Source organism: Canis lupus, chromosome 1 (genome assembly GCF_003254725.2).
Source record: "Canis lupus dingo isolate Sandy chromosome 1, ASM325472v2, whole genome shotgun sequence".
NCBI classification, from domain to species: Eukaryota; Metazoa; Chordata; class Mammalia; order Carnivora; family Canidae; genus Canis; species Canis lupus.
The window spans coordinates 21,964,569-21,986,314 of NC_064243.1; the positions used below are offsets into that span (position 1 = coordinate 21,964,569).

At 36.6% G+C, this 21,746-nt stretch overlaps 1 protein-coding gene across 5 annotated transcripts in view; it reads right to left on the reverse strand.

The window, feature by feature from the left end:
• DCC (DCC netrin 1 receptor) overlaps window positions 1-21,746 on the reverse strand; it is a 1,086,886-nt gene that overhangs the window by 295,924 nt on the left and 769,216 nt on the right. For all 5 annotated transcript variants that reach the window (XM_035700550.2, XM_035700549.2, XM_025422244.3 and 2 more), the window contains one exon: window positions 20,061-20,215. In XM_035700550.2, coding sequence (XP_035556443.1) covers window positions 20,061-20,215 — 155 coding nt within the window. The remainder of the gene's footprint in view (window positions 1-20,060; window positions 20,216-21,746) is intronic.

Genomic DNA, 21,746 nt, shown 5'->3' on the forward strand with positions numbered 1-21,746 from the left:
TAAATAATGAGCTATAATTCAAATGTCCTCAAATCAGTCCAAAATTCTGAGCATGGTTCTACCTCCTTATTCATTCGTTAATTTAAAAATGATTCTTGAGCTCATTGTTTAAAATGGATAGCAACAGATCTAAGTAATAGTCTGTAGTGATCTAAATGGATTTAGGCCACAAAGCTCTTATTTAAACAGTGGCTTCCATTGCTGATGATCTCCTAACTGAATGTGTTTCAAATGCAAGCCACTTCTGAAACAATTTGCATTTATTGATAATAAAGTGCATGCTTTGATTGCCTCTTTGATTTTTTTTCCTCCCGTAGTTAACAGCTTTAACGATATTTCTATGAAATCTGTTTCTATTCTGTACAGGGAATGTAACATCAAAAAGCCTGCGGGCAATGTAATTATTAACATAACCCCTTCTTGACTGAACTATACGTAGTTAGGAGATATGACAGTAATTTGGCAAGAAGGAAGCACAACCTATGGGGTAGGTTTCTACTACAAAACCACAGAAGTCTAACTAGACTCGGTTGGAGAAAGTGGTTATTACCTGATAGTTTTATTTAGGGTTTTAATAGGTGGCATCTGCTAACCCACAATACACTCAACTATGTCATTGTGTGTGTATAGAGAAATGTCGATAAAATACAACTATACACATATATGACGTGTGATACATAGGACTTACCTATTACTTATATATACATATATATATACACGTATATATGCTAATATATCAAAGGATGGATATTTTTGACAGTGTAGTAGAAAGAAACTTTAATGAGTCTCTCTGAAAAAAAAAAAAGTACTGAAAGTAATCTTCCTAGAACTAGAGCTAGGAGCAGTTTAATAATAAAAATAGTTTCAGAAATTGACTTCAAGATAAGGTCTTTTCAGTGGGATAGCTCTGGCTTTTCCCTGACATAGTCAAGTAGTAATAGTCTTGGTGAAGTATGCAGAGTATTTTGAACTTCACTTTAGAAAACAGGCAAGCCCTAGAAATGTAAAATGTAATGGAGAATGTAGATGCTGACTGCATGATTGAGGTCTCAAATCGTTTAAAGCAGAGATTTCTAAGTCTTGTCAAAAGTAATTGTTATTATGATCTAGAGAAATTGCTTACAAGGTACCAAATATTGAAGTTAAAAACTTAAATTTTTAGCCAAATGTGTTTAAGTTTCTATATTACTAAAGGCTAGATGTAATATAAACTTAATCACACTGACATTTTTCCTCCTTATAATGTTTTTTTCCAGAATAGCTCAAGTTTGGTTACTTTCCAATACATAACATTCCCTTTTAGATAGAAGTGCCAGCTGATTTTAAAGTCTAATCATACTTTTTGTGTGTTTAGGATACAGTACTACTTCCAATATTGTGAAATATTTGACCAAGGTAGGTTTTTTTTTTTTTTTTTCCAGGAATTTAGCAGGACAGAGAAAACACACACATACAGGAAACACCTAGATCTGAACAACAGACTCTATATAACCAGATTAAAACCTCTCTGCATAGACAATGGAGTATATTTTCTAAACATATATCTATGGATGAAGTATACAGTAATTAGGGATGGTTATGGGAATTTGGTCAAGAATATTTCTTGAAGGACAATTAAGAATTGCACTGAAGGGGATGCCTGGGTAGCTCAGTCAGCTGGGTGCAGACTTTTGATTTCCACTCAGATCATGATCTCAGGGGCAAGGGATCAATTCCAGCTAGGGCTCCAAGCTCAGTGGGGAGTCTACTTTCCCTCTGTCCCTCGCCAGTACCCCCTTCAAGGTCACAAGGGCATGCACTTGCTCTCTTGGTTCTTGCTCTCTCTCAAATTAATTAATTTAAAAAAAAATAATTGCAATGATGGAGAAAAGAAGGACAAGGAAGTTCAGGTGTGAAGAATCCGATGAGTCAGTATACATGAGTGTAAATGAGTTTGATGGGTAATGGCCTTGAAATTAGCTTTTTCGAAATAGAATTTACAAGCTGGTAAATAGAAAAACTGCTATACAGCTTGGGGAAGGCTTCTGATGATGAGGCCTCTAAGTAAAGATAATGAGAAGAATTCCAAAGTGGGGTGTCTGGGTGGCTCAGTGGTTGAGCGTCTGCCTTAGGTTTAGGTCATGATCCTGGAGTCCTGGGGTCCAGCCCTGCATTGGACTCCTTGCTCAGTGGGAGTGTGCTTCTTCTTCTCCCTCTGCCCCTCCACCACTTGTACTTGCTCACTCTCTCTCACTCAAATAAATAAATAAAATATTTTTAAAAAGAGGGGCACCCCAGTGGCTCAGTGGTTGAGTGTCTCTGCCTTCGGCTCAGGGTGTGATCCCAGCATCCTGGGATGGAGTCCCGCATCGGGTTTCCCTGCATCGGGTTCCCCGCAGGGAGCCTGCTTCTCCCTCTGTGTCTCTCATTAATAAATAAATAAAATCTTAAAAAAAAAATCCAAAGTGAACTAAATTAAAATGACACAAATGATCTCATATCAGGGAAACAACCAGAAGCACGGAATTATCAATTATTAAATTGTTTTTCTATTTTGTTAACATTATCAGCAAATCAAATGACATTCTACCAGTTTTAAGAAAATATGATGTGTCTTAAGATACCTGAGGAAAGTTTCAAAATTTGTCCATTTTTTTAAGAATGTTTGTCTCTAAAATTTCAGTTTGAGAATGAGTGCTCAGAAAAAAAAAGAAAAAAAAATCAAGTTATTTTCCAAAGAGTTGTCAGGAACTTTGAAGACATTCTAAATAAAAATAATGGAAAACGAACTAGGGGTGGGGGAAGGGGAAGTGGGCGGGGGGGGGTGGGGGTGACTGGGTGATGGGCACTGAGGGGGACACTTGACGGGATGAGCCCTGGGTGTTATTCTATATGTTGGCAAATTGGACACCAATAAAAATAAATTTATTAAAAAAGTAAAAATAAAAATTAAAAATAAAAATAAAAATAAAAATAATGGAAAAGTGAAAAGCATCTAGGATTAAACTAGGATTATGTGAGACTATATAGAGAAGCAAGTGTTCCAGATAACATGGTAGTTAATATTGCTGTTACCCAGACTCAAGGCCCTTGAACTTTTCCATAGTTTGGTTCCCTCATCCGACAATTGGAAGAAGGGATATTGCTCTTCTTCTTCTTCTCAAGACTTTTGGAAGTCCATGGGGAAATGACTAATGCGACAGGGAAAAAAGGAAACATAACATTCTAGAGTCGTATAAGGTATAGCATGAGTCCTATGCATCAGGATAATGTCTACAAATCAAACGTGGCCTCGAGAGTGTCTGATAAGACAGTGGAGATTTGCCTGCGGTGTCATAACACATTAAAGGTAAGCCTTTCAACCTCCTCACATATGCTCCACATAGAGTTACTTTTATTGTTATTATACAAACCACAAATTTATGTTTAATTCTTACAGAAGATCCGCAAGCAGAAATTCCTAGTAAGGGCATGCACAGACCTCTTGCTTGCTATTTGAGACTCACATATAATTCAGGATTGTATTTCTGCACGCAAAAATGTCAGTTCTCTATAAATAGATATGCATCAGAGAAGCAGGTGTCTTCAGCTTATGTGCAACCCAGAGTGTTTCCCATGGTGATAATGTAACTAAATCCCAGCAACCTTTCTCAAAGTTGGTTTGTATTATGGTCAGTATGGGAAGAATCAATATTTGATGTTTGTAGTTTTAATAGAGCAATAAATGACTTGTATAGATTGCTTTTATAAAAGTTCCCTGCTGCCATTTATTAGAGAAGAAGGAAGTGGCAATCTTTTTCAGAGAGTCAAGTGAGTAGGTTTCTCTACATTACGACAAAAAGATCCTATCTTAAAAAAAATATATTATCTCTTTGGGGGAAGAAATTTATTGTTTATCTATTTCTAGGCTTTAAAAGGTAAGGAACTGCTTTGGGTAAACTGGCTCTTTAGGGAGGGACCGTAAGTTAAAGAAGAAATTTAGAGCTCTAGTCTCCTAACACATAGGTTTCACAGAGATCTGGGCTTCTCTGATGCAGGCAATGCCAACGGATCCCATCTAATATGCTTTGGTGAAAGAGATTAACAGTAAAGAGTATGGACTCCAGAATGGAAGACTCTGGGTTGAAATCTAGTACCTTTGCTCAGGCTAGGTGCCTGGATCAAGCTATTTAATATCTCTAAGTTTAGGGACGGCTGGATGGCTTTTAAAGATTTTAAGTGAAATCTTAAAAAAAAAATCTGAGTTTAATTATCCTTATCTTAAAAATGGGGTTAATACTAATACTTAACCCATGAGTTTGTTGTGGAGATTCATAATAAGTAAAATATGAATAGCATCTGGCAAAAAGGAACTGCTCAATAAGTATTGAGTAATTTTTTACAGTGTGCCAGGCACTGGAAGAACTGAAAAGGTAAAAAGTGAAAACTTCCATAGGATTTGCCATTCTAAGGTTGCAGGACAAGAAGCCAGGAGAAGAGGGATTCAGATGAGATGAGAGAGATTGCTGGGATGAGACCAGATGGGATCTTAAAGGCTGTGGGAAGATTTTGATCTTTTATGCTAAGAATCAGAAAGGAATTGAGGAGTTTAAGCATTTTGTACTCAGTTATATAAAGAGTGAGCTGAAGAGGGTGAATGTGGGGATTGGGAGCCCAGTTGGAGAATATTCTATAGCACAGAAGAGAGTGGTTAACAGCTCCAATTAGAAGAATGGCAGTGGGGAGGGATTCAAGAGCTGTCTATAAGATCAAACTACCAGCATTTAATTATTGGAGACAGGGCGGGGAGATGGAAGGAAGCACCAGGAATGACTTCTGTACTTCTGACTTGAATAGTTGGATGTTTCTGGTGTTGTTCACTAAAATAGTTAATACAAGACTAAAATTAGACACCCAGGTGTCCCCATACTCTATTTCAATGAATGGCCTCATCACAGACTTTTTCCCCTAATTTATTTATTTATCCTGCTTTCTTTCTTCCTTTTTCCACACACATAGCCACTTTTCAGGACTATCTTCTAGTCTCAAGATTTTGTGATCATTTGTTTGTTCTGTTCCCAACTTACTTAGTTCCTCAACACCCACACTTTGATCTTACTTACGGCACTCAAAATAATTACCCCAATTAACAGATCCGGATGTGCCAAGGCACTTTTCTCTGAGTAATGTATATGTATGTTAAGAAATTTTGTTCCTGGGACACCTGGGTGGCTCAGCAGTTGAGCACCTGCCTTTGGCCCAGGGCGTGATCCTGGAGACCTGGGATCGAGTCCCACATCGGGCTCCCTGCATGAGGCCTGCTTCTTCCTCTGCTTGTGTCTCTCTGCCTCTCTCTCTCTCTCTCTCTCTGGGTCTCTCATGAATAAATAAATAAATAAATAAATAAATAAATAAATAAATAAATAAAATCGTAAAAAAAAAAAAAAGAAATTTTGCTCCCTTTTTCTCCTGACTCTTGCAAAAAAGAGCCCAAGGTGAAATATCTTTCCTAACAGCGGCAACAATAAAAATTCCAATAACAATGAACCTGGATACACATCTGACCTTGACAATGCTGAAATTAATATTCACTTTGCGATTCCACTGACATTTATCACTGAGGAGCACCTTTAACACCCTTACACATACATGCATGCAAGAGGAAGATTGATAATCGCGCAGGGCAGGAAACCTGGTTGTCCGCTATCTCTAAGAAGCATCTAAAAGGCTCCCGGTCTGCTGACTGAACCACCCTGAGGATTAAGTTTATTTTATTTTCAGTATTCAAAAGATAAGAAGTTTATTAACCACATGGAAGATTTAGGCTTGCTCAGAGATAGCAGCGGGAAGACAAATAGGCTTCAGCAGTAAATCATCTCACAGAAGTTGGACGACTCTAAGTAGAACTGAACACAGGGACACTGGTGCGCTGCTCTGCATCAAAGGCTTCCTTTCTTTCCCCAAGCCCACTTCCTTTGCTTTTATTTTCATTGGTGCCAGAAAGTGTCAGGCCAGTAGGGGAAAAAAAAAAAAAAAAAAGCCTTTGACTGAAACATTCAAAGGCTATTGATTATGATGTCCATTAATATGGAATCAAATAAGGAAAATAATGGTTAAATACGAATACTATTTAGGTGAGACTTAAGAAATACTTCTCCGAGAAGGGTTACATTTAACCACTGCATTTCAGTGACTCTCAAACTCAATTTAATGTCAGACTGGCAATCTTCTTGACTTCCTGCTTGTTGGGTATAAGACAGAAGAGTGTAAACATCCAGGTCATCACTGTTCACTATAGATATAATGTGAGCCATGGATGCTCATACTAACTTTAACTTTCTAGTAGCCACATTAAAAAAGTAAAATGTAATGAGTAAAATTAATTTTAATAATACATGTTTAACCCGATATATCTAAAATATCATCATTTCAAACTATAATCAATAAAAGATTTGCTAACATATTATTTTCTGTTTTTTTTTCTTTTTTTTTTTTCCCATACTAAGTCTTTAACATTTACACCTCAATTTGGCCAAGCCATAGTTCAAGTGCTCAACAGCCACTTACGGCTAGTAGCTACTACACAGAACGTGGCAGATAGAGGAGTGCTACTAAGCTAATTTAAGAATTCATGGATTGAAATAGGGGAAAACAATATTTCCAATGAGAGTGGCAAAATTACTGTAAGAACATTAAGTTGTAAGGAGGATATAGAACAAATCACATACAAAGTGATAAAATTAATCAAGCTATTGGTATAATCTAAAATAAATCAGTTATATGTTAAATATGTTAATACATTTTTATTTGGAGTTAAATATATTAAATGATGAAACACAACACCAGAACTAGCAGCAAGTTATTTCTGGGAATCTTAAGTCTTTTTGTGAAGAGCTTGCATGAACTATAAGCCAGCCAGCCCACTGAAAAATGGAAGTAATAATAATTATTTTTTATTTCCTTGCAAGGTTGTGGGATAAGATTAAGACAGCAGACTGAGGGTTAAGATCAAGCAAGTGATTTATAACAGGAAGTAAGTAAAATTTATATATTTAGCATTTCCTCAGCAGTAGAGTTAGAAGAACTCATTCAGAGTGGCTTAAACACAATAATTTTGGAATTAAAAAAAAAAACAAACACATTATCCTGTCATGGCTATGTGTTCTGAAGTAACAGGAATTTTTACTCATTAAGGAACTGTTAGAATGTAGTTAACTTTCAATTAATTTCTTTTTCTATTTCCTTGAAATGATCATAACTAATCTTAGTTTACACACACACACGTGCGTGCATTAGCATTGGGGTAGGAATGTTATGCTAGGTTCAAATCTGAGCTCTGACAGTGTTAATTTTGACACTATTAATTTTATGCTTTCTATCATGGGAGTTGGGTTGGGCCAGAATTCTTGCTTACAGGGTATTTCACAGGTGCGGGAGATTGCTATGGACTGAACTTGTCAGATTTTAAGGTGATGACACACAATTACTGCTAGGTTGTAGCTGTTAAAGTTAGAGTCAACACGTTGCCATCACTATTCCGGAGCAAATAAACTGATGATCAACAATGAGAATCTGAGCATGCACTTGGTACCCGTTCTACTGGCAGCTTCTGCAAACTTTGTCATCCAGATGATTCCTTTCGCTTGTGAGTCCCTCTAGGGCCACCTGCGCAGTTTGCGGACCTTAATATTCAGAAGACAGTACGTCCTACAGCCTACAAGCAGGATTAGAATTCTGGAGAAAGGCAGAAGGTAGGAGCATAGTCAAGTATGATTTTAAGGAAACTAGGACGTTTCGTAGTACTCCTCTGCTGGAGAGACAATGACTGAGATTATTTTTAAAATGAAGTGGTTGCTTCTTAATTAAAAAATGTGTATATACATGCTTCAGAGTTTGCTCAGTCCTCATTCAGATTACTTGGAATCTTATTAAAAATCTCTGTGATTTGTAGGGCAGTGCATATGTACTAGATTGGATGGTATCCCCTGAAAATTCATGTGTACCCAGAAAGGCCTTTGCAAATACAATCAGTTCAATTAAATGAAGTCCTACGGTGTTGGGGTAGGCTTTAAATCCAATATGACAAGTGTTCTTATAAAAAGAAGCAAAGAGGTTCGCCTGAGTGGCTCAGCAGTTGAGTGTCTGCCTTCAGCCCAGGGCGTGACCCTGGGGTCCCAGGATCGAGTCCCACCTCGGGCTCCCTGCATGGAGCCTACTTCTCCCTCTGCCTGTGTCTCTGCCTCTGTGTGTGTGTGTGTGTCTCTCATGAATAAATAAATAAATATTTTTTAAAAAGAAGCAAAGAGACACAGAGACATGGACATGGGAGATAGCCTCCCAGAAACAGCCAGCAACTAGGAAAGATTTTTCTCTAGGACTTACAGAGGGAGCCTGGCTCTGCTCGCACCTTTATTTCACATTTCTCCAGAACTGTCAGAGAATAAATTTCTGTTACCTTAAACCACCTAATTTGTGGCACGTTGTAAATGTAGGCCTAGGAAAGTCATACATCCAATACGATCCCTATTTTATGAAAATAAATTGAGAATCAGAAAAGTAAGTGATGGGGTGCCTGGGTAGTTGAGGTGGTTGGTTAAACAGCTGACTCTGATCAGCTCAAGTCTTGATCTCAGGGTCATGAGTTCAAGACTCAAAGTGGGCTCCATGTTGGGCATGAAGCCTACTTAAAAAAAAAAATACAGTAAGTGATTTTTCTCAAACATATACAAGATACAGAGAACACCTCAACCTTGAACCCACGTCTTTTGCTTATTGGCTTCATATTGTATCCATTTTCAGAAAACATAAACCAAACACACAATTTGCTACCAGGGTTGTTGAACATGAAAATCCTGGGGCAGGTCTCAACTCTCTGGATTCCAAAGTTTACCCTTTGCAAAACTCCATCATTGGGATCAACTATGTCAAAGCTACTGTGTGGATTCAACATTATATTTCAGATCATTGGGCAAGTGTTTTAGACTTTGGGTGCTCTGAGGTAATGAGGGCTATAAGACCTTTCTGGATGGAGAAAAGGATAAAGAAAAGGGATGCTGGAAGACCAAAGGAATTCCTTCTTAATTCCGGTCCTCCACTTGGGCCTAAACCTAGCTTCTGCTGGTAAAATTCCAACACAGTTTCAGGTGATTCAACCTCAGGACTTCTGTGAACAGACATCACATTAGAATTCAATCTCTTATTTAGTGAACACAAGCAAAGTACACATCAGAAAACAAGCTGGTTCTCGATAACGTTCATTTTGGCAGTAACTTGCCCCTTTTGGATCAGTTCCTCAGAAAATCTTGGCAGCTGGGAGATTGGACTATAGATCAGAGGCTCCTTTCAGGCACTTCTTGCTGGTAGCAGCCGCATCAGGTTTTACTTCACTGGTCTGTAGGGAGGATTTCTAAGAAGGAAGCTTCTATAGGACGGACAGGTTTATGAATGTCTGTTGGCATGGCGGTGTGCATATCCTTGTAGTGCATACATTGGGGACGTTTGGGTGCTGATGATTTACAGTTTACAACATGGAGAATTTTTCCACATTTTCTTCCCAACAATTGATCAGCTCTGCCACTATTAGAAGCTAAATACCATATTGCACTTGGCCATTGGCCTTGCAGTATGTGGCATCTTCTCTTATTTTTATATTCAAAATACTAGGCACCTTCTTCAGATGCAGTCTAATTAGAAAATAAAACCTGCATGCATTTAATATTCAAACCTAATGTGTCAATAAATAATCCTTGATTTGTCTCACATAGCCTCCAAGCCAGCTCCTTCCCCAGTCTCCTGATTCTAATAAGTGGCCCCATGATTCACCTCGCTAAAACCTAAGGGTAAATTTGCTTCCTGTCTTTTCTCCCATCCCACATCCTGTACCAAGTCTTGTCCCTACTTTCCAAAGGTGTCCTGAATTCTAAAACCAAAACTTGAGCTACCAACATCTCTTGACTAAACTACTACATTAGCCTCCTCTCTGGTCTCACTCTCAGTTTAAAAATGAAAATTAGATTATGTTACTCCCTTCTACACAGATGCCTCTGCACTAAAGATTAAATCTACCTTCCTTTACTGTGGCTTCCAATGCTTTTGCTTGCTGGGCCCTGCCACTCATCAACCCCTGTCTCCCACTCTCCCTCTCCCTTGCTCTCCTGCAGCGTGATGGTATTCTTGTGCTTCCCCACCAGGGATGTGGCACCTGCTACTGTCTGCCTGAAATGTCTCCACCTAAGGTCATTGCTGGCACCTGTCCAAATTCACTCAGATGTCCCCTTAAATGCCCCTTCTCCAGAAAGGCTTTCCCTACTGACCTTCCTTTCTAGAAGCATCTCTATCTTCCTCATTCTCTACCCTCATAAGCTGTTTTATTTTTTTGCATGCTTTATTTCTGTTTGCATATTGTACCTCCCTAACACTAAAATAAATACCTCATGAGGATAAGTATTTTTCCTTTCTTTTTTACTGTTGAATTCCCAGTACTGGGAAACACAGGGACACAGTACTGGGAAACACATTGGGGGGCACACAATGAATAGTTGTTGAATGAATGAATGAATGAATGAATGAATGGCATGATAGAATTCAAGCAAGTTTGGAGAGTGAAAAATGAGGTTGTTCAAGATAAGAGACCGATTCATGGGGTGACTTAGCCAGAGCAGGCTTTCTGCTCTTAGAAATTTTAAGTAAAATCTTAAAATAGAAATAGAAGGGACTTACGAAATAGCCTAAAGAAAAAAAGAAATCATTTCAAATACACATGAAAATCACAGAGATAGAAATGAACAAATTATGTGCAACATTAAGGAACACGATTACATGGGAATAATTAGAATCCAGCAGTGGAGGAATGCATGATTATAAGAGCTACCATTAATGTGGCTCATTATTTAACACTAATCATCTCGCTTAATCTTCTGAATAATCCTTTGAAAGTGTATTGTGACCCATTTTGCAGATTTTCTTTTAAGCTTTTTGACATTCCTGCAAGGTGTCTCTCTCTTTTACATCTGAGGAAAACTGAGGTTTGCCAGAACTAGCTTATCCTAGTTACCTACTGAGTGAAAAATCCAGAATTCAAAGTCAGTCTGACTTCTGAATCATTGTTCTTAGCCATCTTTCACTCTCCTTCCATTTGGAAGACCTGGAACACCAATTATAGATTAAAAGAAGGTGGTAATTCACAAGTTACTTAAATTAACTGTGGGCTCAGAGTTCGGTTGTTGAACTTTCAGTTGATAAAACTCCTATGATCGTTTCCTCCTGAACACTGATGGGCAACATCTTGACTCTGATTTTAACAGCTACAATCTAACCCAGTAATTTTGTGTCATCACCTTAAAAACCTTTTAATTTTAACCATGGCAATCCTTTGTACCTGTCCAATTTCCTATAATCAGAAATTCTGGCCCAACTCCACCTCTATATTGGATATGATTTGGGGCTTCCCAAGGTGGGAAGATTGGACTGAAACAGAAGTTCCCACAGACTAGGGTCCTCTTATGAGTGTCTTTTCCCTAGGTATCTTCCTACAAAGTAGAAATATCTTTATTAAAACAATATAATAATGCAGAAACATTGGAGTTAGAGAACAATAGTCCCATTATTGCCCTTTTGTGTAGTGTATAAGACTTATTACATATTATATAGGGAATACAAGCTACAGCTAAAAGAATCCATAAAATAGAGAAGCGACTTAATTTTGGTTGGAATTGTAACAGGTTAGTCAACTATAAATTTCTTGACGTGATCCTTTCTAAAACACAATAATACTGCACTCTAAAACACAACATATATGTGTTGTGTTATATATCACATATGTTACACATTATGTGTTATATGTTATAACATAACATATATGTGCCTTAAATTATATAGTACTTATACACTCATACCTTGTAACTATAACTTTAGGTTTAAGAAAAGAGGAAATGATTTGATTCCACAGTATGATTTAGAATAATGTATATTACAGATATATTTTCATCAAAAATTTCATCCCTGATTTTTTTTATATTATTTTTCCCATCTTATTTTACTTTTTTTTAAAATATTGTATTTATTTATTTAATTGAGAGAGAGAGAATGAGAACATGAGCCAGGGGGCAGGGAGCGGGTAGGAGCAAGGGGAGAGGGAGAAGCAGGCTCTCTGCTGAGCAGGGAGACTAATGCCGGGCGTGATTTCCAGGACCCTGGGATCAGGACCTGAACCAAATGCAGATGCTTAACTACTGAGCCACCTAAGTGCCCCCTTACTTTACTTTCCATCCCCAGCACCTTATAGAGGTCTCGACACATAGTAGGTACTCAATAAATGGTTTTATAAACTTCATAGATGAAAAGAGCTTCTTAAGTTGAGAGAAGGTACAAATACAGCTGTGTAAAAATAGCATACTCTTCTGTCTTTATTTTTCACTAGCCATATTTACCAGTTCATCATAGAATCAGATATAACTGAAGGAGTTCCATAAGAAAGCTCATCTCAGTTGCTTTATCTTTGGAATACAGTTTTATTAGGCTGCCCCGGCATGATGACAATATTCCTAAAGATGCTTAAGCTCCAGTTTGCTCTAATTCAGTTTAGCAAGCAACCTACTTCCATTTTTAGAAGGATCCATAACCATACTAGGCAATTAAACCCAAAATCAATCTGTCTTTAGGGGAAATCTCTTTATCCCAGGATAGATACCCATTCTTCTCAAAAACTTCTCATTATTATTATTATTATTATATTTCTATGTCCTCTTCCTTCATACTCTATATAGTTCTCTATATTATATGTAGATATTATAATTTCTATATAATTTCTCACAAAGCAGATAGCTTCTCTAGATGTTTGGTTATACAATGGAAAGTCTTGAGATATGCTTTGTGCTCAGAGTAAAATAAAATAACAGTGAGCCTTTTGAATGAATGGAATTTAGGCTGCTCCACTGTTGAACTCAAGCAAGAGGTAATCTTTGTCTTTAATCTTTAACTGCACTTTGAAAGATACTTAATGTTTTTAACCTGAGAAAATATTTAAAGAACTTAGGTAACTAGCCAGAGAATATGTTCAGATCTAGATTTTGTGGGCTGGCATCACATGATGTGATGAGCATTGGATGTTACACGCAACTGATAAATTACTGAACTACATCTGAAATGAATGATGACTATATTTTGGCTAATTGAATTTAAATGAAATTCTTAAAAAATAAATATCCTGAATTAATTCAATGCATACCTAACTTTCAACATTCAAAGAGGACTAATCTGTTAAATGTTTTTAAGGTACTGCTTAAAGTAGTACTTTAACTTTTACTTTAAGTACTTTAAAGTAAAGTAGTAATGGAAATTTCTCTGTGCCATCCCATGTGGTAGCCAATAGTCATATATAAACCATTGAAATGTGGCTAATGAGGCTCAAGAATTGAATTTTTAGTTTTCAACTTTATTTAAATTTTAAGTGCTAATAGCTGAAGTATAGCTAATGTGCCTGAATTTTGAATTTTATTTTACTTCAATGCATCTAAACTTAAAGAAACACATGTGACTAATAGTTACTGTACTAGACAATGAAGGTCTAGAACTTAGCACAAAAGAATCAGTTTTGACTGAATAAATGAATGAATGAACTAGAGTGACTCTTATTTGCTTTGAACTCTTCTATTGTGATTAAATAAACCATCCTCCCAAGCCTACCTCTAATTCTTTCACTAATATATTTCATTATAAGAGATATAATATCTGACCTAATTGACCATTAAATCCAAATGGATTCCTTAAGTCTTCTGTTGCTAAGGATGCCAAATCATAAGCCTTTAATGTCTTTCATCTTGTATTTGTATGCCTAAAAGCATGTTTTGCAATGAGAGACATTTTAAATTGCATTAGCATTTGTATGCTACCAAGAAAAGATGGAATGTCCGTGCTTATAGTTCTTTCTCTCTTTTTTAAGATTTTATTTATTTATTCATGAGAGACACAGAAAGAGAGAGGCAGAGACACAGGCAGAGGGAGAAGCAGGCTCCATCAAGGAGCCCGATGTGGGACTCGATCCCAGGACCCCAGGATCACGCCCTGAGCTACCCACGCGTCCCTCATTATTTCTTTCTATAATTAAACTACAGTCATGCAGGTGACTATGCAACTGGACAACTGTTCTTTGGTTTATGGTCAACTTTGCTACCACAGTCATCCCAGATATTCATTCAAATCACCATACAGTGCAGTTAATAATCAAAACCCAGCTCACATGGTAAAATAAATGAGCTAGACAGAAATATGATTTACTTAATTTATAGAAGCATGACGAAACAAACATAATTGATATTTAATATCTCAGCCATATATTAAGTATGTATCAGATTCTACCAGCAAATTTTAAGCAGCCAGCTATTGATAAAATGACACATTTTATGGGATAATAGAGTATTTTCTGATCGAAAGATCTCAAAATTTAGTTAGGGAGGCAAAGATGTATATTAGGCAAAATTAAAGGTCAAATCAGTCTATAATAGCCTGATTAATTATAGGCAGAGGATAATTAGCAGAAAAGTAATAAAATATATAAATGGCTGATTGTATAGTAATCTAGCCAGTACCAAACCATCAATAAGGTATTATATTAGCCTTATTACCTAAAGAGTGTCCCACTTTGTAAGTGCAAGGCAATTGGGATTATGTTTCCATTTGATCCTGTGGGGGCATGGAGTTTTTTTCTATTGACTGGCTACTAGATGCCAGGTAAGACTCGGGAGCTTTCCACATGTTATCACATTTTTTCTTCACAACCTAGGAAGAGGAGGAATAAATCATATCTTCAATCTATAGTTGGGGAAACTGAAGTCTCAAGTACTAAGAAACTTGACCTTGGATGCAGGTAGTAATGTTTGGACAGATAATGTTCAGGGATTTATCAGGTTCCCTCCATAACAATTATACAAGCAGAGCCCTATTAGAATGAATGCATGAATGAATATCTATATCTATATAAATATATATCTATATTTATATAATATTTATATTTATATATTTTTATATATTTATATATCTATATATTTATATAGATATAGATCCCTTCCCTTCCTCCAGGGAAGGAGGAACAAAGCAAATATGCCTATTCCTCTAGATACTATTTTCTAAAGTGACTCAACTTGGGGGATAGCTTTCACTCATCTTTTCAGTGTCAATATAATGGACTAATAATATTACTCATAACTCAAATATAAAAGGGTTTTGTGGATAATTGGGTTGTGGTCTAGCAAATAGGCTTCCTATTCTAACTGAAACCTCCAGCCAGTATGTGGTTCATTTTAGGATCCTTCACGATTAAACTGCCTTAACAGCATAGCATCTTAAAGGACCCCAAATAATAATTCAAAAACTCTCCACATGTGGTATGAAAAGATTAGACAAGTCTTAAGCAGGCAGGGGCTTAAATCTGGCTGATAATACAGTGGAGAAATTATATACCATAAAGGCAGGGGGAAGAAGAAAGAGTTTAGCAAAAGGAAGATATAATCAGGGGACATAAACCTTCCTATAAATCAAGCTTTTCTATTCTGGGTGATTATTTCATAAACTGGATCTTGGACTGTTGATCTCTTTAAATGATTACTACAAAATGTATGCATTTTTAGAAACAGTTGCTGTCTGATTTATATTTCAGACATATTTTCCATTAGTGTTTATTCCTTGAGAATACAGTTTTTATAATAGTTGATATTTTCAAATATTATGGAAAACTTGAAATTCAATTTGTATAAAAGCTATGTAATTTTAGTGTACAATTACTATATCATATTTGGAAAAACAGTGATAAAAGGAGCAACCAAACACATACCCAGATGAGACACATTTTCAAAAGATAAGATCATTTTTTGTCAGGGAAAGAAATCAAGATAGAAATGTCCCTCCCCCAACCCCTTGCCTCTAAATTCTGTAATTCTAGCCAAATAATAAAATTAGCCTTCAAACTTTCTCTAAAAACAAAGAATAGTAGGCTCAGCAGGTGGGGAAAGCAGAGGAAGGGGAAGAAAAGGGGAGAGAAGGGAGAAAGGGAAGAGAAGAGCAAGAGGAGAGGAGGGGAAATGAAGCACAAGATCTCTAGGATGTTCCATATTCTTAGCAACTGGTATACTACTGAGCAATACTGAAGAAAATGAAGTGTTTCTTATCCTAGACATATTTTTAAATTGCCGAAATGGCATTTTGTGTTAACAGCAGAAGATAAAATTCACATCAGTACCTATTAGTCATGAAAACATAATTTATTTATCCTAATGTCTGTAATAAAGACAGTAAGTGAGCTACACAGTATTTTTAATCTAAATGAATTGAAGGAATTGGCTAACTGTTTTTGCACATCTAAAGGATATTCTGAATGTACTGTTTATCCTAGACTGATTTGTTTCTGTCTACCTATCTAGTGAGTAAGAGGTGAATTATCCAAAGCAATTCTCAACAAAACAGAATCAGGTCACTATTCAAGTAAACAATGGCTTGCAAAGGAAAGAATTCTTCTCCATACAGTGGCAAGAACAGAAGTGATTTAATAAAACAGTGCTGTTAGTAAAGGTCAAAGTACGGTTAAAATTCTCAGGCCATTATCACTGCCCTTAATGAAAAAAATTCAAAGCTCCTTCATGTTACTAAAGTAGAAAGACTCTAATTGTATTTTCTGGGGAAAAGATAACTTATAGGAGACAGCAGTACTAACTTGCAGTGTGCTTTATTCAGTCAGGCATTTAGTTTTATCATCATTTATGCTAACTTCTAAGCAAAGTAAATGTTTACAGAGACCAGCATCCAGTGAGGCCCTCTGCACAGATACTCAGGTTACTTTCTGAGCGAAGAGGAATGAAGACAAACAAGGGGCTGAGACAGTTGTGTTTGAAATACAGCACGTATTTGAGGAGGCAGACACACAATGTGATTTAGGCATACAAAAATAACTAGACACTATGCCTCAGCCATCACAGGTAACGGTAAATCCATGATTGAGATGGTAATATTTCACTTAACAACTTGTTACAAGTTCTCTTACTCTACTTGTTTTATTATTATTGTTACACATTTAGGATATTTGCTTCCTCAAGAAACTTCTGAGATCCATAAGTGCTGTTATTTCATTACACACATATGCTTTTCCAGCATGCCTCAGATGACAGGGAACAGTATTAGGAACATAGCAGATGTTCATGAAACATGCTTATAAATTGAATTATACCATTTAAAAAAGTAAGTTAAAGCTATATGTGCAATACCAATAATCACTATCTGATTTTCTTTTCATTAATGATACTAAATATGGCAGACAATGTTATATTATGAGTAATATTTTCATGAAATGAGGCATTATTACTAGCTGATATAAAATGAAAAATATTTTCTTGTCCCTTGGCTTGGAAAAGTTGGCATAAAAGAAAATTACTTTAAAAAAAAAAAAAAATAGGGCAGCCCGGGTGGCTCAGCAGGTTTAGCACCACCTTCAGCCCAGGGTGTGATCCTGGAGACCCGGGATCGAGTCCCTCATCAGGCTTCCTGCATAGAGCCTGCTTTGGCCTCTGTCTGCCTCTCTCTCTCTCTCTCTCTATCATGAACAAATAAATAAAATATTTTAAAAATAAATAAATAAAAATAAATAAATAAATAAAAATAAAAACCTTTGGAAATTGATTTTTTTTATTTTTATTTTTTATTTATTTATTTTTTATTTTTTTTATTTTTTTTTTATTTTTTTTTAAGCTGGAGATTGAGGAACAATGGAACTGATAGAAGAAAAAATAATGTTGCTTTGTCTTAGAAAACAAGGCTGACTACTTAGGGTTTTTACCAGAATGTAATCATGGCCAGTCAGCCTTAAAATGTATACTAAAACAATTCTAGGGGTAACATTAAGATTAGAAAGTGAAGAATTCAAATAATTCATAGAAACTAGATCTTTTGAAAATGAACATGCTTTTAAAATTTAAGTTCTACTACTAGAAAATTGAATGAGGTTTTCCTTTAGACAATTTTTGATGAATTTTTTAATTGTCAATCTACATATAGCATGGCATATATCATTTTAAAAAGAATATGTATTTTGACCTAACCTTTTTTTCAACTTTGTTGATCGCAAATACCAAATATTCGTAAAAGTTATTATCCCTATATATGGATTATCTTTATATATTATCTGTCTCTATATATCTCTGTATATCAATATATTTATTATCTCTATATATAATCTGTTAAGAGTAAGTTAATGAAGAAACTTTTGACTAAAACATAGACTTTGTGAAATGGAAGTTGGCATTCTTTAGTGATTTAAATACAAACATTGAAAATTATTCTCAAGAACAGAAACTTGAGAGAAGAACCAGCTTCATTCATGGGCATAACAACCAGTGATGTTGTGCAAGGTCTTGCATGGAATGGGGCTTAATGTTCTGCTGTAGCTTCTGGATCCTGCGTGGGAGCCTGTGTTTCCTGAACATTACCTGAAACCTGTACATAACTATGCCTTTTAAAATGCTATCTGAGGTTTTATGTCTATGAGCCAAATATTTCTAGGATGTGTACAGGTGAAGCATCTCCCCCACCCTAATAAATATTTTATACCAATTTCTTATTATCTTTTCTTTGTAACCTTAGCTAAGTGAAAAAAAAAAAAAAAGATTTTGCCAAATATAGAACATAATACCAGTACCCAGACTACCTATCAGAGGGTTACTGCTCTCTTTTCTTCAACATGTTGACTTAAAATACCCAAGAAGCAGGGGCTCCAGGTGACTCAGTCATTTAAGCATCTGACTTTGGCTCAGGTCATGATCTTGGGGACGTCTGAGCATGTGCTCAATGGGGAGTCTGCTGCTCTTCCCTCTGCCTCTGCCCCTCCCCCCCACTCATGTACACCTTCTCACTCTCTCGCAAATAAATTAAGATCTTTCAGAAAATTAAAATAAAATACCCAAGAAGTGACATAATACAAACATTACTTCCTCATATTTACCAATTAAAATATTTCTAATTTCTACTTCACCTTCTTCTAGAAGCATGTGAAGTGATCCTAAAATGAAATGTAGTTTTAAATAAAATGAACAGGAATCCAAGCAGAACAGTATCATTACTAAAAAGAAAAAGGAGTAGATACAACTGTCTAAATAATGTAGTTTGTTATAGGTAGTCACTTTATTTAGGTTGTAGATTATAACTTTTAAAATTTTTAACAAAATAAAATTGGCAAACTGCTCATCAGTAATCAATCTTTTCAAATAACAAGTTTGTAGGAAAAAAAAACCCACACAATTTTGTAAGATAGATATTCTTCACATGTAGAGCCTTGGAGTTATTCCTTTATGAAAGTAGAAATCACTGAATTATAATGTGGTCAAAGAACATTCAACTGCTTCACTGTGTGATGATGTAGCTTAATGTAGTGATTTAAGTTAGAGGGTAGTGAGATTGCCCAATAGAGATTATCTCTTTATATCTCTTTTTTCAAATTTTTTATAAATATTTTATTTATTCCTGAGAGACACAGAGAGGGAGGCAGAGACCCAGGCAGAGGGAGAAGCAGGCTCCATGCAGGGAGCCCGATGCGGGACTCGATCCTGGGACCCCGGGGTCACGGCCTGAGCCAAAGGCAGGTGCTCAACCACTGAGCCTTCCAGGGGTCCCATCTCTTTACATTTCTTGAGTCGAGTTTCACTCTTGGAATCTCCTTCAGGGCATTTAGTGCATGTTTAAGTTTTTTAAGAGGTCTCTCTATTTGGAAGTCCTATGTGGTTGTTTTTTCACCTTTGGTGTTCTTTACAAACTTGGAAAGCCTAAAAAGTCCATGGAGGAGGCTGAAACCAGATGCTGGCAGAGTAAGTCAGTCATTTATTTACTCAGGAAGTGAACCTGGAGACCATATGGATGGATTAGGTCTTTATAGTTGTTCCTTTGCCATTCTGGCCTAAGTGGGGAGTCCATTTTGTTAAAAAGTCATCTTACCTTTAAAAATCCTCAAGTTAAATATGTTGCTTTCAGAAATATTCCCTCCATTTTGTCACCTTAATTTCTATGACAGGATTCAAGGATATTGCCAGCAAAAAGAAATACTTTCTAAATGTGTCTATTTTCATACTCACACTCAGGCTGAGTGGCCACTTTGATGGGTTGAGAGCTCTCCCCTGGTCCCCACTCATTGTAGGCCACAACTCGGAAGGTGTACATGGCTTCTGGCTTCAGATTTCCCACAGTAAGCTGAAGGGACCCAGGCTGGGATGTGTTCAATGCTCGTTCTCTGGGAAGTAAAAGTTTCAGGGAAAGATTATTCTAACATCAATACTTGTAGCCAGACTTTTATTTAATGTGCCAAAGCAGTGAGGTGGACCAAGGTTTACTTACTCATTTCACGCTGACTCTGCTGTAAATCAAGGCCTCTGAGGTTGATTATGGGAAACACACTGGAAGGGCCTACATGTAAATATTGCAGGGTTTTGGGGGAGTTCAAGTTTATGTCATTCCCATGAAACTTGCAAACTAACATCTTTTCCCTCAACACTTTACCATTTAGAATTCAAAACTCATGACAAAGAGCTATTAAAATAAGAAGAAACATCTGGAATGTAGACAGGAAGATGCATTTTGTAAACATCCGGCTAATGACAGAAATCAAGGTTTCAATTATTCCACAAATCGGTCTTTGTCAGTATTGCCAACAAATGCATTTATGCATTTTCTATCATCGTATGAAAGGGAAAGGCAGATGCTAAGTGTCGATGTGCAAGGAGCTTGAGCTCCTGTGGTTAAGTGAAGTGCAATTAGTGAGGGAGGGTAGATTCCCTTCTACGTGAGGAGAAATTGCAACTCATGTCTACTTGCCTTGATCTTCGAGCCGCATCTACATGTGTCCAATTCATTTTCCAATCAAAAGCTTCCCAAGTGGTTCCAAACAAATGAATTAATGTGCTGATGATGGTACAATTTGTAGGGCATATTAAGGGAGGGCAAGCCCTATGGATATAGATGCTAACGTGTAAGAAACAATAATTACCAAAGTATTCTTTAAGGATATACATGATTGTAGACATTTGTGTCCTCATTGGCCTCATATAATTGGCTGGCAGGTGAAGAAGGAGCTATTCAATTGTTTCTTTAGGCTTCTATTTCTAGATCATATCTCGCATCTTAGTGGAATTATATGTACATTTATTTCTGTCATTTGGTTTTATCTTGTTTGTGGAAATATTTAAAATGAAACCTAGTTTTCTGTTAGGGCAAAGCAGGTTTCCAAGGAGAAAAATTAAAACAAAGTTTTAAGGGCATTAATGTTGATTCTTGGGCATGTATACAATCTGAATTTGATGGATGCAACAGATGAGCTGGTTTATCCTCAAACCCGTTTCTTCTTTTTCACATGCTGGATGAGATTTTCCAGCCCCCGGGAGGTCTTGATGAAGCCATGTGACTGAGTCTACCCAGTGGGTTTGAGTATATACAACATGTGCTGATTCCAGGCCTGGCCTAGAAAAACTGCACAGGTGGTTACCTCCGTGTTCTCTTCCTTCACGCATGGGATTGGGGTTGGCAATCATGGCTGCCCTGGGAGCCATATATTGATGAAACAGGAGTCAAAATTTGCCAGAATTCTTGATAAGAGCTGAGAGAAGAACTGCCTGTCAATTAGGAACATCCATTTTCTACCTTTTAGAATCAAACGGTTTTGCGCCATTATAAATTCTGGGGCTTGTTTGTTATAGCAAGTAGTGTTATTTTATCCAGTACTGCTAATAATTAAAATACATACCCTGAGTGGTCACTAGAGTCTAGAG